Source organism: Scomber scombrus, chromosome 2 (assembly GCF_963691925.1).
Source record: "Scomber scombrus chromosome 2, fScoSco1.1, whole genome shotgun sequence".
Classification (NCBI taxonomy): domain Eukaryota; kingdom Metazoa; phylum Chordata; class Actinopteri; order Scombriformes; family Scombridae; genus Scomber; species Scomber scombrus.
Genome location: NC_084971.1, coordinates 5,956,308 through 5,972,930, shown reverse-complemented (window position 1 = coordinate 5,972,930; position 16,623 = coordinate 5,956,308). Strand labels below are relative to the sequence as shown.

The 16,623-nt window shown below is 40.0% G+C and overlaps 1 protein-coding gene across 2 annotated transcripts in view; it reads left to right on the top strand.

Annotated features, from left to right (window-relative positions):
• The window catches only part of LOC133989674 (testis-expressed protein 2-like), a 30,039-nt gene that overhangs the window by 698 nt on the left and 12,718 nt on the right, over window positions 1–16,623 (top strand). Inside the window, exons 2-3 of one of the 2 annotated variants that reach the window (XM_062428160.1) lie at window positions 17–106; window positions 14,499–16,047. In XM_062428160.1, the coding sequence (XP_062284144.1) occupies window positions 14,524–16,047 (1,524 nt within the window). In that variant the 5' untranslated portion in view covers window positions 17–106; window positions 14,499–14,523. Of the gene's footprint in view, window positions 1–16; window positions 107–9,528; window positions 9,656–14,498; window positions 16,048–16,623 lie in introns of those variants that run through there. The other variant, XM_062428161.1, reaches the window with a different exon arrangement.

Here is a 16,623-nt window from a genome sequence, read left to right as displayed (position 1 = left end):
TTGTTTATTCTAAAAGCTCCCTGAGCACCACGGACATGTGAAACTTGACTCTGCAGTAGTGCAGATGCAAGCCCCAGGCTGGATTGAATGGCACTGAGGATACAAGGTAAGCACTTTGCCAGTAAATTCGAACTCATTATTGATCCGTTTCCTGAGCTACAAATGACCTATGCGAGGGCAAAGTCTGCTTAGAGAGAGAGAGAGAGTGAGAGAGAGAGAGAAAAGGGAGAAGAAGGAGGACTAACATAGACCAGAAGAGTGAAGATCATAGTAGGAATACATACATTCAGGGTTTCAAAGAAAACTTAAGGTCATTATCAAGACAATATCCATCATATTACATACATGAAGGAAGACAGAAACAAGGGAGATCACACTATATGGTTTGTTTTATGATATGGGAACAGGTTTGCCATCTTGACAGTACCCTGCAGTGATGCATAAGACAATTGGAAATATAATAGGCTCATAAGCATTCAGCAAACCTGGCTTCTAGATGACTGATCTAACGTCACGAAAGCGACAGACTAAAAGGCCCCAGAGCAAGAGGAGAGACTTGTTTAGTATTCAAACAGTTTACAAATGGGGGCCTACATCCACACTTCAGGGCCTATAAGTTAATGCCCTGAAGTGTGTATGATTAAAGTCAATAGGAGAAAGGTGTTTTACAGGTTTCTTTGCACACAGTCACCTAAAGGTATATTTAAAATGTTAATCGACTTGCTATGCAGGCTTTTTATGCATAATGACCACCACCGACTGAACCGGTTTAATGCTGACGGTGGTTTCTTGCTCTTTTTTCTACATGTAGCTGTTGTTCTTCTATATAAGACTTGGTGTGCTGGTTGGAGTTCAGTGTCTTGTCTAACGGAAGTTCAACATTTATAACAAGGGACAAGCCTACAACAGAGTGCTTATCTTAGGCCTATTGTTTTGGACCGATTAAGAGGCTTGCTATCTTGTAGCCTAAGTCGTGTAATGTTGATTTATTGATCACAAATTATGCTGTTATGTTATGGTCCCCTGCTACTGTTCAGCTACTGGACAATGTTTCCTGGTGCTGTTGGATATCTAAAATTCCTTTTGTCTCTCCCCTTTGTCCTTATCATAATTCATCACATGATGATTTAAGGACTCAGGTATGTTGTCACACTATTAAGGTCCTGATCCTGAAACTAACTACTTTAATTATTGACTAATCTGCAGATTATTTTCTAAATTAATCGACTAATGGTTTTGTCATCAGAAAACAGTGGAAAGGGTTGCACCTGTTCCCAGAGCTCAAGGAGAAATATGTTTGATTTCCTATAACGGAAGGAAAGTAAAGGGCTCCAAATCCTCACATTTGAGAAGGTGCAACTGAAGATTGTCTGACATTTTCCGGGTTCCAGCTTAAAAAATGCCATAAAACAATGAATCAGTTATCCAAATATTTGCAAATTAGTTTTCTCTCAATCAACTTATCAGCTAATTGGCTTTTCTACTTTTTTCTTACTCAGGGTGGTTAGAGCCAAGAAGCTGTGAGTATCAAGGAGAACTGATACTTGATTGGATGGCACAGCATTCTTTCATTATTTAGTGTGTGATTTGTGCATAGATTTCATATTTCAATTTCCATATTGTATCAATATTAAGATCAAGATTTGGGTCAGACTCTAATTGGCTCCAGTATTCAGAACAAGAAATATGTTGATGAGGAGTTGATAGAGAATAACTAAAACAGCCCAGAATATCCCACCCGAAAGCTAGTGTATAGCTTTTTATTGTGGTTTTTGTTCAATGGGTAGGACAAAAAAGCTACAGGCTTGGTTAGTAAGATAAATTCATTGTTATTTGATGGTCATATATTATAAATCAACTGGACATGTTGATAATAAAAAGATAAAATAACACCAGTGTTATCAATCCGGTTTAACTCACTGCCACAGATAAGACAACAGCACAGGTACGCTGTATGTGCTTAGCTGCTATGTTAGAAAAAGGTGAGTGAGAGAGGAAGGTGTCAGTTTGTTAGAAAAAGCAAAAGCACAAACAGGAAACTAACACCTGTGAGAGACAGAACAGGGAGAGGGGTGGGGGAGTGGGGGTTTAGGGTTTGAAGCAGCAGGTGCAGTGAAGGGAGATGTCACACTTTGGTGTCTCTCGGCAGCACAGCCGGCAGTACATCCAAATGATTTTGAGAGGATCATTTTTTCATTTCCTGCCTGTTTGAGCGAGTGTTTTAAAAATAAGCATGAGCTCGGCCCGAGTTGAACATTCAACCGTTCAGACTCTTGATCGGGTGTCACACACCTTTCGCATTGGTTGAAGCGCAGAAGCCTTCACTGACGATAGGATTCAGTGTCTTGTTATTTCCTTTGGAAGACAAACAGCTCTGTCTGATCCCTTTTTTTATTTTTTGCAATGCGGTAAAACAGGTAGTGGCAGCACCTTTTATCTGCTGTTTTTCTGTGTCATATTCATCCTTCACCCTGAGATGAGGAACATGTGCTGCTTATCGTACTCTGCATAGAAATTGGCCCACACCCCTGTTGACTGTACACCTGTTCATCGCCTTGACTCACTTCATTGCCTTCCAAGTTCTCACCAGGTCTAACCTATTTTTACCACTGAAATCTTCTTGTTGTGGACAAAGCTGGCGAAAGAAATATGTTGTGTAGTGTAATATATTTTTCTTTCAAGTGAAATTGTTAAAATGATTGCTACCTTTATAGTTTCCTGGAGAACAGATGTGTAAACAACTTGATAAGTGGACTACTTATGTTCGGACCTTTTTAAAGGAACCAATCTCGTCTGTTATAATGGCCCATTACAATACAGTACATATTCGAGTTTCATTTATTTTTACAATCGTGTCTACTGGTTTTTAGATATTGTACATTGTTTGTTTTTTTTGTCTCTGATCCACTCTTACAAGATAAGTTTTTAACTTTTAGGCAAAGGTAGTACATCTGTCCCTCTGTCATATACTAATTATTTGGCTTTTGGTTTCTTAAACACGTCCAATTTCAGGCTCTGGACTTGAGGCTCATTTGGATATAAAAATGAATGTAAATCTCGTCTTCTAACAGCGTGGCTTTGTAATCCATTGAATAAGGGCTGCTTAGTGCCTTGCTTCAGGGTTTCTCACTCACAATTTTTTTTAGTCTACATCCATACAGAGCTTTGATAAAGAAATACATTTATTTTGTGTTTGCTTCATTTTTTGCTGAAGCGATAAAATAGCTTAAACTTTGACCCAGCTTGACAGAGTCGGCTGTCTTTACAACAATGCAAAGATATTTGGCCCAGTCTATTGTCACATGAGTACGCGCTTGACGAGGCAACTCAGTCTTTGTCAGAACGATCTCCAGGGCTTTGTTAAACATGTGATCTTTCCACATTGAGGTTTATCTTCGTGCATTACCATTGAACTCTTCATAGATCTCTAGATAATTGTGATATGTGTCAGTCAGGTACTGGTTATGCAACCTACACAAATCCATGATTTGTTGTTTTTTAAAGCTATGTTGAAATTCATTTTTATCAGTTTGTCCATAATAAGGATGCTCGATCTATCATTCATTGTTAGACTTTTTGTTTTGCAGCTAAGCATTGCTTCCTCTGAGCTTCCTCTTCATTCATGCAAGTGCCAGAAAAACACCACGGTTGTTACAGACAGGTGCTGCTCCCTCACCTCCACTTTCCCCCGCCCCTGAAATAATGACCATTACTAAGACATCAGGAGAATGTGTCAGCCTGCCAGCCAGGAGGGATTACAAGCCTGTTTCAGGTGCTCTCTCCACTGTGTGCTGACAGCACCATTCATCTCCCCTACCACCCTCATAATAATCACTTGTTACCAGAGGAAAGAGACAGAGGCAAGGTGGTTAGATGTGTAAATATAGCCTGTCTATTAATATTACCTAAGAGTTTCTCACTTCAAACCAAGGCATTATTCACAAAGCTACACTATGTTCACAGGCAGTTTTTTTCTTTTTCTTTTTGTGCGAGCATTTTTTATTTTTTTTTATGTCTGAACATCAGTGAAATTTGCCGTTTTAATTTGAGCCCTGAGGAATAGTGCAGCTGTCTCTTACAAGATTAAAGCCACTCCTTTTGAATTTCCAGCAGTCATTCACCACGATCCACAGATTAGTCTGGAACACAATACATAACACAGACCGTTTCAGTCTCCCATGAGCTGCCTCTCACACTCCATAACAATGTAGTCTTTTGTCATTACAGTTTGGCTGAGAAATGCTTTTCCCAATTCCTTTCACTTTGCCCAACGCCGATAACAATAAATGTACGATTAGCATTCCAGACTCTTTAGTTACGTTTCAGTTTGACTTATTGTTGGCTAGGAGTGCACAATTATTCTTAAATGAGATGAAAGGAACAAGTTATTTTAGAAGATATTTTTCATTTTAGTTTAATTGCAGTAGTTATTCTCAATGAAATCTCTTAATATTTCAAAATCAATGCATTTACTAATGATTAAATGTTCAGCCAGACAACCCATTACTGGTAGATTTTGTTTGATCTTTTATTCCCTTGTGAAGAAGCTTCTCAACAGCGTTTGATGTCTCACATGTGCCCCAGAAGCCTGCTGCGGTAGAACTGTATAGAGTGGAACGAACATTTAATTACTCCAGACAGACAAGGCAGCCAGTCAGAGGTGTGGTAAATGTCATCAGAAAAGAAGGAGAAAAAAAAAAATCAACAGCTCTAATTCTCCAGAGAGAAGAACTTCTTCAGGTTAATTCTGATGTGATGCAAACTCATAATTGTCAGTTTCTCATTCTGTATTTGTGGAAATTAATGAATGTAGTTTGTTGACATTTGGCATGTACGGGGAGCTATTTGGGGAAACAGAAGAGTCTTTGTTGAACAAAAGCAGGAAGTTGGTCCAGTCCTCTCCTGGGTTCAACCAGATGTGGCGGACTGGGCAGATGGCTGCCCCAAAGGCCTGGACTAACACTGCACCTTTCCCATGTTGTCATGTTGACTAAACGAATTTAACTGGAGTACTTTTTTTTTTTTTTACACACTTCTGAATTGTGTTTACTCCCTATCAGATGAGTGTAACTGCTGAGTGTTTACCCTAGTTTTCTCAGAAGTCTAAACCATAACTAAACCGTGCACTTTTAACTAGGCCAAGGCCTTATGAACACAGTCTTGGTTTGTCTTTATAGCCTATCTGCAAAAACAGGATTACATGGATGACCTCTTGAGCTCAATAAAAAAAAAAGTGTATCGTAATTCTTTTTTTGTTTTGTGTACCCATCGTATTGCTTTTAATAGGAAGGTCCGGACATGTGACCACCCCTTGCCAGGTTTATATTACAGTTGCAGTTACTAAGTGCAGTTTACTAAGAGAACATACACATTTTAGAAAAGATGTTTCCTGTTGAATCTGGTCTTAACTGTAACTGGAGCATAGAGGTACTTCTGTGCTTGATCCATGTCACAGTTTTGTCACTGCTGTAGCCAAGGAGTTCATTCAAAAGTAATGAGGGCTTGTTGACAAGGTTAAGCAGTTAAGTGAGGGTTGCATTATTTAACATGAACAACGCCTCGGTCAGTGAACTTACATGGTATGAAATAGGCTGAACCTTACAGAGTATCACTTGTGTTCAGAGACACATGGCTTCTTCATGTAGCTTTTGAGTAATAGCAGTTATGTTACTTGTAGTTTAAGGGCAGGGTCACTGCAGTATGAAAGTCTGCTCTTTGCTTGTCGTTCTCTCTTTTTCTTTATACAGGATTCACTTTTACTTCCTAGTCCCGGTGGACGCTCTGTCACATGCTATCCACGAGCCAGTGTGTTGTCATTGCTGTGATGCTCGACAGTTGAGCCATTGCTGCCAATAACTGAGCAATCCAACTATCCTAGTTCTGGCCATTTGAAAACAAGTGTCTGACAATCTGACATAATGGCCTGCTTATCAGATTGGTTGACTGCCAGAGAAACGAGGAAGAAACATATAAAACCATTGCATTGCTTTTAAAACCCACAGTGAAGTGTTTCCCCATATTTGTTTTTATTTTGTGTTGATCAGTATGGAATCTAACTCATCTTGTTGCTGAACTATTGATGTTGAAACATTGCTCGAATGTCAGTGGAAAGATTCAAGTCTCAGTTGGAACATCAAACTCTTCTGGGTGGACTTTGAGCATCATAAAAACATCCCATAAAAGGTGCAGACTTTGTAATCAGTCATTTACATTTTATATAATGACAACAACCATGAAGTAGCCCTTGTCTAGTAATATTATCTGTGGAGGTATACAGAGAAATATTTTATTATACAAATATACGTCATGTCCTGTTATCAGACGTGTATTTCCTACATCATTTTCCCATTACATCATGGATCACTGGCACACTATACACATTGACCTCATGAAATGCTAAGAAACTGCAGAGACCTAGAATTTACAGTGTAGCTAAACAGGTGTTGGAGTAGTATTAAGAGGTTCGGGTGGACAAGCTTTTCTAATACAAATTCTGGGATGGCTGCACATTACGTTTGTTGTTTAAACACCACGAACAATATTTGAATTTTCATCATTTTAACTATAGGTACAGAGTCTACATGAAAATGATTGACAACTTTAATTATAGTCACACATTTTTTGAAACAAGACCAAAAAAAACAAACTGGAAAGCATTATGTCTACAGTTGTCAATAGTAAGCATATATCTCCATCAACAGCTGTTACTTTCAAACAGAATTGTCCACTAAGGTCCAAACATATGGGCAGTGGCCTAGAGACTTTACTGTTGGTCATTGACATTGTTTGTTTCCTTTGTCCATTGTTCCTGCATGAGACAGTGAATTTTCTCTGGCATATCACTGTCATCGGAAAGAAACCTTATATTTCTAAAAAAAAAAAAAAAAAAGTCTTCTCAGGGATTTAAGAAAGGCTGAGTGTCTTTTTATGGTTGTAATATTTTAGGAATTATAGGCAGCACATCGGTTTATTAATTTTAATGACCCCCCCGAGTGTCAGAAGACGAGTTCACACATTTCCAACCGTTAAACATCCAGAGCAGTGAGGTTTTAACAGCAGTGATAATGAGTGCGGCTCAAGCAAAATGGGACACCGGTAGTTAGTTTATCTGTGGCTGTGAAGAATGAAAGTGTTACGCTGACCTTCCAGAAATAACAATCATATTTTGTCAATACACTATGTTGGTTATCTTTTTTTCAGTGTCAAAGTGTGCTCTAGTTGGCAGAGGAAGGCTGGCAGTCAGTTCATACTGAGCTCACTGCCAGTCATCAGTCCACACCCGTCTCACCAGTTTATCTGCATTCTTGAGAACAGTTTCGGTTCTGTTTGGCCGGCTGTTGTTCATTTGTCTCTAGAACCTGTAATCTGAAAGGACTTAGAAATGTATTTACCAGTTTATCACCCTTAGTCTCTCAATCACTCACTCTCATACACCTTGAGTCTCAGCTAATTCATTCAGCAACATTGAATTCAATCATACTGCTCTGATTACTTGTCTACACTGTATGCTGTAACAGAGAAAGGGAGTATGATAAACATGTCACATACCAGACTTGCATCCACATAACTGAACAGATCATTTCCATCTGTTTTATATTTAGCACCCAGTTTAAGTACATAATTGGCCTTCACAGTGTTCAGATGATTTCTCAAACAGGCACAAACAGCAATTCTGTAATAATATATATATTCAGTCATGTTAAGCTCTAATTTCTCCCACCTTAAAAATTACTTTTGAATAACAACCTCAAGCATTAGGGCATATACTCTTTGGTCAGCTATTAGATATCTGTGAATTATCATTGCCTATGGGGACATTAACTGTTAAGTAGCATTAATGTGATCAATGGGCTGTGAGGCACTTTGCAAGTCATTAGTTAAATTGTCAATGTCGGCACAGGGAAAGCCATTAATACTGCAAATAGACAGCAGGATTCAAAGTGAGACTTTCTCTAATCCCTTACTAGGCAACCTGGATAAGGTTTATTGGTCTGGGATTTCATGATTCCTTCCACAGTGGGATGTGTGAGGCCTGTTTGCAAGATCTTTTTCTCTTGTAGTGTTGTAGTTTAATCTCCATTTCCTTGCAAGCTTCATCTGAATGCCACTGGTATCTTCTGAAACAGTGGTGTATGACATTTGAGATGCTCTTAGGGGGGACTGGCATGTGGTATTATATTGGCAGAAAGCAACAGGCAGGATGACTTGCAAAATACTCTCACAGTGTGGTTACTGAGCTGCAAACGCCGGAAAAACTGTTAGGCAGTTCTATTGATATCTCAGGCCCGCATGTATTTAGGAGATAGGGACACTGATGTGAGGATGTTGACTTATTAATTCATGTGTATACTTGTTAATGTAAACCTTTACACAATGAAACCAGGAATCAAACAATGATTCACATTTTTTGCTTGTTTCCTAGATGGCATCTCCTTTCCCATGGACACATAGCAGCAATTTAACAAAAGTTAACATTTCTTTTTAGTCGGATTCGGGCTAACCCTTAAATAAACTTCTAAAAGTTGTAGACTGATATATTTCTTAGTGGCCCAAGGCAAATTGTGTAGTTGGTCATTAGGAGTGGATTTAGTTGAACAGTATTAAGAAAAAGGGGCCAATTATTTGTTTTGAGAGCACCATATGAGGAAGCATGTCACAAAACAGCTTCTTTCTAACACTATTATTGGCACTGTGGCCTTGGCCAACCGCTCTAAAGGTCCAGAATTAACCTGTCTGGAAATCCAGTCAGTATTTCTATTGCGAGACACAAAACAAATGCAGAAGGTCAGGGTATTCTTCAAACAAACTAGTTTGTACAATGTGCCATTCCATCACATCTAAAGGCAAAGGGGATTATTGCTTCTCCAAATGTCCATGGTCTAAAGTCAGAGCAAAAAGCCTTCCATCATAAGGTGTGACGCAATACTCATCTAAATGGGGTTGGTGGTGCAACCTTTAAGGCAGTGACATGAGTGGTTGTGTGAGAGAGTTTAACCCCTGCATACTGTTTCTCCTCCACAAACATTTCCAGTTGCAATGTGAAGTGAATGGGCTTGTCAGATGTTCATTCTCGAAACGTTTCCGAAATTCCGAAATCAGAGAGGTATGAGGGGAAGGGCTTTTAGACGCTGATGCTGATCAACATTCAAGCACTTTGTTTGAAGCATACTAATACTTTAAAGGCCTACAATCCATCAGAGGCCTCATTACTTTGTGACTTCTGTTCAGAGGGGTCTCATCTGACGATAATTGCTCTACATAGGTTGCCACCAGTTCTTATTCCAGGTCTATCATGATATAGCCCCTCCTTTGACTCTGTTCTTAATGTGGCTTATTGTTGCTTAGGATTCTCCTGAAAAAATACAAAGGAGAGTTGGTCTCGAGAATAAACGTGTCTGGAAATCCAGGAGCCAGCTTTTCCTATTGTGAGACACAAAACAATTGCAGAGAGGCTAACTTTGCTTCTCTGAGAAGCTCGCCAGACGCCACTTTTTCCTAATGTGTTGCAGAGGAAGAGGTGAATTATCTGAATGACACATGGCCTGGTATGTGGGAGGGTTGCTTTCCTCCCTGACCGTCACATCCTTGGTTCCAGACTGGCTGACGAAGTGTGATTTGGAGCTTTTAATGAGGTCATGAAATAGGTGGTCACTCGGTGAGAGACTTAGTCATGCTCCTTGGAGAACTGTGATTATTTAAGGAACCGAAAATGGCTTTATAATGACCGCTTATATTAATTCCAAGTAAATGTTAGATGTAGAAAGAAGGATTTTCTCTTCTCTCTCTTTATATATATATATATATATATATATACACGTCCAGTGTTATAACATCAGTAATTGATAGTTATATTATTACATTTGTCTTAGTCAATGTTGTAAATTCCTATTTCTTCATTTGGTGGAACCACTTTTCCTCAACTGACCACATTCAGCTACTTCTGCTTCAGTTAGTGACTTCATACATTTCGTCTTATGACATTGTGTAAAATCCTTAGAGAATGCTTGTGAACTTGAGCTCATTAGTCATTGGGCGAAATAAAGGAGCAAGAGGCCAGCCAGTCAAGACAAAACGACAGTTGCGCCACTCACTAATAAGACAACGTGTCTGTGGCTGCATTGATCCATGTCTACTGTGGCACAGTCCAAAGACCTCCTCTACATAGGCTTTCTCCCAGAACAAATGGGAGAACAATAATACATTTTCCTCAAACTATTCTTGAAATAAAAAGAATGTTTGGTGCCTTATTCAGCCTTTCGGTGTAATTGCGCTACACTACATTAAAGGATGCTTTTACTTCTATCAAAACAGAATAGCAGACAGGGCCAGGTTTAATGACACATGATGATTAAGTTCCCTGTGCTTTGAATGTTTATTTTGGACCACACATTAGTAAGATTATCCAAATTACAGGACGAAAGGAGAAATTTCGGAGAAATTATAGCACGTATTGCTCATTACCACATATCTTAAAACCGTCTCTTTTGTAGGGTTTACGCAAGTCCTTTTCTGGTCCTTTATAAAAAGAACACTGTGAAGTGACAGTCAACACTGCAAGACAGTCTTTGACAAATAAGTAATAGGCTTCTGTGAACATTTTGAGATGTGTTTTGTTGACTGGACAGATGTCAAGGGTCTTGTTCTGGGAAAGCAATACCAAGAGAACAAAAGGTCAGTCGGACGAGGTCAGCCTGATCTTGAAGCATCTCATTAGCTGCAACATCAATCGGGAAACCAAGTCGGACTATTGGTTCAGGGCTTGAACTGGGCTTGATAAGAAAGATGATCTATACTCTACATTCTACTGTTTAAGTTTTGATGCTACATTCGTCTAAATCAAATTTTTTCCTCTTCATTACTAATGCAAATTGTAGCTGTGTATTTATCTCTGCTTGATTTGTTGCTTTGTGTTTGGGGTTTTCTTGGCTCACATAGGGCCTCTGGGGGGTAACTAGGCATGATCAGAGTACAGTAAAGGCAATAACTCTGTGTTACCTTATGTTACAGAAATCAGTTCATTTTACTGTTATGTCTGACCATTTGATAAACAAAAATGTCTATCATTTTTGAGTAAATGAAAATCCACATAACAAAACTGGTTATTTTATTACAATATTGGAAAAGGGGGGCGGAGTGAGTTTGAGAGAGAGGCGTGTGGGTTTAGGCTAGGGGGGCGAGAGGGAGGACATGATCCAAAAAGTATGCTGCAATGGTCATTCAGCATTTTTGAGATATTCCCCAGGAATAAAACAGTGTTTATTTTAAGAGTAATTGCAGGAAGTCCTTTTTTCCATTAGTACTAGCTTCACAGCAGAGCATTCAGGCCCAGTCAAAACAATGCAGCTTAGCTGACTGCGTTTATCTAGCACCAGCCACATGTGTTAAATAAAGAGGCTGTGGATGAGAGGGGAGTTGACTGCTGGAAGTCAAAGACATCATATTTAAGTCTGCATTCTACTTGTTCAACAGTTGTCTGATAAATTACTATTAAACATTTTCGGAAGAGATTTGAAGATTTTAATTGCTATTTTTATTCCCAATTCTTATCATTTTGACGTAGGTGGTTTTCCGTGCTGACTAAAATCTCTTCAGGGGTTGCTAAAAAATCTTCTATGAAGGAAAAACGTCTGTCTATTAGTATCAAAATTTGTACGGTATAATACCAGAATTTGTTACAGCATGGATTAAAGAAGGGTGGCTAAACTGTTTTATATATTACCTGACAAATTAAACCCTAAAATACAGACTTGGTCAAGTGAAGGTCCTCAATGGTTTGAAATGTATGCATTTGAGCTCTTCACACTCACCTTTTAACCTGTGTGTGTATTCACAAATTGCACTGAGAGTGTTTATAGAAGATCCTGTCATCTTTTTTTTTTCTATCGATGTGAAAATTGAACCTTGATGTAATGCCTTATTGTGTTTTCCTCCTGAAAATTGCTTTGAAATACCACACACACTTGATTCATACATGCATGCAAGATTAAATTGTACTGAATCTGTTTTAGGCTACTCCACATTTTTGTTTATAAGACATTACTGTGTCAAAACAAATATGATATCACATGAAACTATCACCTCACCAGAAAGTCTTCAGTACATTGGAGCATTACATTGACTTGCGAAAAAGCATGTAGAGCTACTCAGTTCACTTCTCATTACCAGTGTGTGTGCTGCTTGATACAAGACAAGTGAGCTGTGAACATGCCCCTAATGAGTGCCAAACATGAAGGTTAATAAGGCAGGGTTGCTTCTGTAATTAGCTTCATCAGCGTCAATGGCAAGATCTCATTCTGCACTGTGTCCTTCTCCAAGTATGGTCATTGGCTCAGGGAAAGGCTCTGGGGACACAGGACATTAAGGGACTGCATTGTCAATGTGTACTTTCACACAATTGGATGGACAGCCAAATGCATAAAAAATGCAGTCTTGCTCTGTGTATTTGTTCCGTTTCCATGGTGTTTTATTAGGAAAAATCAGCCCACAGACCACACATAAACACACACACTATTTCCCCATTTAATTCCTCATACGCTGTGAGCAAATACTGTTAGAATTTTCAGTAGTCTTGTGTGTTAAAATAAATGTCCAACCGGCTGTCCATTAGAATGGCTTCATTGTGTTGGTGCTGACAGAGGGCTGCCTAGCAAGAGACAGACAGAGGTGGCTGGCAAACTGCCTGGGTGGGTAACAAGCTCACTCGTGACCCATGTGACAATGAGTGGCCAAGTTGAGCCTGTATATGAGTGAGCCAGCATGACCTCATGCCACCTCTGTTGTACAGACAAGGCACAAGGATGCCATTGCCAAATGTCAACAAGGCATTACCATAATTCTATTGTCAACACCAGAGGATGTCACATAGATGCAAAAAGAGGCAACAGCTGGATTAGCAGACATGTCCATGGCATAGTTTTCCCACAGTGAAGGAAAAAATATGATGTTTCAAACATTCATTCATAGCTACAAATGTCATGCATCTAAATTCGAGTTTGAAGGCTAGGTCAGAACTCTTTGCTGAGAGGAGATTTGTTTCTAAATGACTAGCTATTTAGTGATAATGGGAAGCCATGGTGTGATGTTTTTAAATTGTTTGGTTGCTAGCTAAGCAGACACAACTAAATGCTTTAAAGCTTGTAGAATAAGCTCAAAGGGTAATTGCCTAGTTAATTTGGTTAATTTGGTCTTGACCTTTGGTGTCTGACAGTTTTTTAAAGCTACTGTTTATTTGCGCTGTGAAAATTCAACATTTATTAACTGACAGTCTGCTGTTTTTTTTATTAACTATACCCTTCATATAGTTGGATCATTTTCTTTGTGCTATAGAAATTCACCTGAAATTAGAGACAGTTGATCACCCAGAATACCTCAGGCCTCTCGTTGTGGCAGCCAACAGTCTGCATCATATATGCAGTGTTATTCCACCCTCAGTTCATTATTTGGACTTAGGCTGGTGTCTGTCTCTGGACATGTGCCCTCAAAGCCTGTGTTGTAATACAGTATTGTTAAGTCATAATCACCTGTTGAGACTGTGGGAGAATTGTGAATATTGTTCAGTGCTTGTTGGCTAAGGTTTGAAAACGCCAGGAGCCAAGTCTATTTTTACGTGGTCTAAAAGTTCACAGCAACAAGCTAGAACTGGCAGGATTCTCAGTACAAATGCAAAGCCTCGTCCAAAAGTCATCGTCAAGTACGTCATTTGTTTCTAAAAAGACATCTGCAGCATTCATTTGCCTTGTGAGACTTGATTATTCTTTTAGCCACGCTATCTGTGTTTTGGATCGCTGTTTGGTTTTTGCTCAAAATTTGAGCACAGTTGTCGCTGGTTATTTGCGAGAGCATCGGCAGGTGGTGAGTGGGATCCGGGATTCTAATCACTAGGTGTATGTGTGGTGATTTGACATGGCTGATTGCTGGTGAACAGAAGTGTGACGCAACCAATCTGGTTGAGAGACATCACACTGCATCTGCTAGCACCCACATTTATGTCTGGAAACAGAAAACATAATTGACATAATGTTACAATAGTAAGCAAATACAGCTAGGTCATTTCTAGATGTCTAGATAGATGGTTGGCGATTCAGTACTGTATTGAACAGCAAAAGTCTTTTGAGAATATACCATCTCCTATTTGTACTTTTAGATTTGTCATCTTTTTCTCACCAAATGGAAATGCTAAATTCTTCTAAACAATTGTCTAAAATTGTGTAACATTTGTTTGAGAGGGGGTGTCACAAGCAGTTTAACAAAAAGATATGTCAGAGTAACTTTGACTGACTTGATACTAAAAAAAAAAAGCATATCTAAGGTCAAGCTTTCTAGAGCTTCCAGCATCATCTCACGCTCCTAAACTGTAACCAAAACTTTAGAATTCTGGCAAGTTGCCTGCCCTATTTTTTGCTTTTAATCATCATAAAGTTTCAGGGTTATAGAGTGGTACAGTCGATGTTGTTTCCAGATACACTAAATTCACCGTCTTCGCTTTTCCCTCTTTGCAGACTGCGACTCAGTGGGGGTACTGCAATGACCAGCCGGCACCCTAGCCATGCAGACAGCGCTCATTCCACAGACAAACAGCCACCTGCCGCATCTCCCAAGCTCCATGTCCAGCGATCTCTGTCAAAGGAGACCATCACCATCCACTTCTCAGCTCTCGGGAAGGAGGAAGAGGAGGAGGAAGAAGGGCTGCACATGGCATCTGCATCTCCTACCTCAGCCACTCAGGATGACTCGAATATTGTGACAGGCTTAGAGGCAAGTGAGGAGATGTTTGAAGGGGCGCAGTTGTTCTCTGCGGCTGAGGCTGCTGTCATTCCAGAATCCACCAGACTGTCTCCTGTTTCTAGACGTGACGCCAAAGCTTCTCCCACGCAAACGCCGTCATCCCGCGTTGCCGAGCAGAAAGGCTCGAGTTCTAATTCCTTTCCCACTAAATCATTGAGCTTTCCCTCCAGTGACAAACCCTTCTACAACTTGGTGAAGTCTCTCTCCTCTGACATTGAGTCCCGTGATTCTTCTGTTACTGCTCCAACAATAAGGCATAGGCAACTGATGAAGTCTTTGGTCAAATCCTTATCTTCAGATACATCCCAGGAGTCATCCTCCTCCTCCTCCTCCTCCTCCTCCACGTCCTACCGTCTTCCAGAACCCCGCCTTAACTTGCAACTCTTCAAGCAATTCACACAGTCCCGGATGTCAGCTGCCGCCACGTCATCGGCTGGTGATTCAAAAACTGCTCCTTCCTCTCCATTAACCTCACCAGATGCCCGCAGCTTCTTTAAAGTCTCAGAAGTGGAAGCACGAATTGAAGACACTAAGCGCCGTCTCTCTGAGGTCATGTACGAACCACTACAACTTCTGAGTAAGATAATGGATGAAAAGGGCAGCAGCAGCATTTACCGACCCAAAAACCTATCTTCCAGTGCCTCAGAACTCTCCGAGGTTACGTCTATCAATGGTCACATGGAGAGCAACAACAATTACTGCATCAAAGAGGAAGAAAGAGCTGAGTTGGAGGCCGAGAGACTCAACGGTGGGGCCTCTGGTCCGGCTGAAGCACTTTCTCCCCTCTCTATTGACACTAAGAGCCCCAACAAATCGTCTTTACTTTCCATGTCCGCTCTTGCAAAACAGGAGGATGATGAGTTTTGCATCCTGTACAATGAGGACTTTGAGACTTGCACTGACACCGAAGGTGATGACGGTGACAGAACTGATGATACTGGAACTGGTAGTCAAACTAGAGTACCACTAAGTGGTAGTACAGAACCATACAGTGAAGCTGAAACGGAAAGTATTGAGCCGGCACCAAGTGTTCCACACTATACCCTGATCATCCTCACTGTACTGGTATATGGGTATTTTGTATTACCTTTTCCCAGCTACATTGGAGGGATGCTGCTTGGGATTGGGCTGGGATTCTTTTTAGCCATTGGTGTTGTATGGCTGACTGGACCAAAACCTTCAGGCAGTTTTAGACATTCCAGACAACATGGGAAGCTGTGGAATCTGACAAAGTTGGACATTAAAGAACCGGAAATATTTAAGGTCAGTGAATCTTTTTTTGTTTTTTCTTTGATTCAAAGTGCTCAAATCCCACTGGTCAGTCTGTCATGCTGCAGACAGCGTGACAGACTGGCCAGTAACAACGACTGCTCAGAACATTTTGTAAGCACAAACATTTTATAAGAGTATTACATGATGGATTACATAATGATGTTTTTAATAAAAACTGAAGTGTATTAAAAGTTAAGCCTAGTCTGCTAACTCTGATTTGTGTTGTTATTAGAAGTGTTTAAACCCTGTCGCAACCTTTAGGCCACAGTAGACACTGACACTGACACTCCTGTCTTTGTGGATATTATACAACCTATTACAGGGCAATTTGAAAAATATAAAAACAAAAACATTTAGGTAAAAAATGTTCAGGGGTTTTTAAGGTATTGCATACTATTCGATACATACATCTGTCCAGAGATACCCTTCAGGGAAGAGTTATTTTTTACTGAGTGTGCTCGGGGTCACGTTGCCTCAGGGCTGCAGTGTGTCATGGAAAAAAAGTTCATGTCCAATACAGACTGCAGGGCTTTATACAACATTATCCATTTTGTCAGAGACAATGTA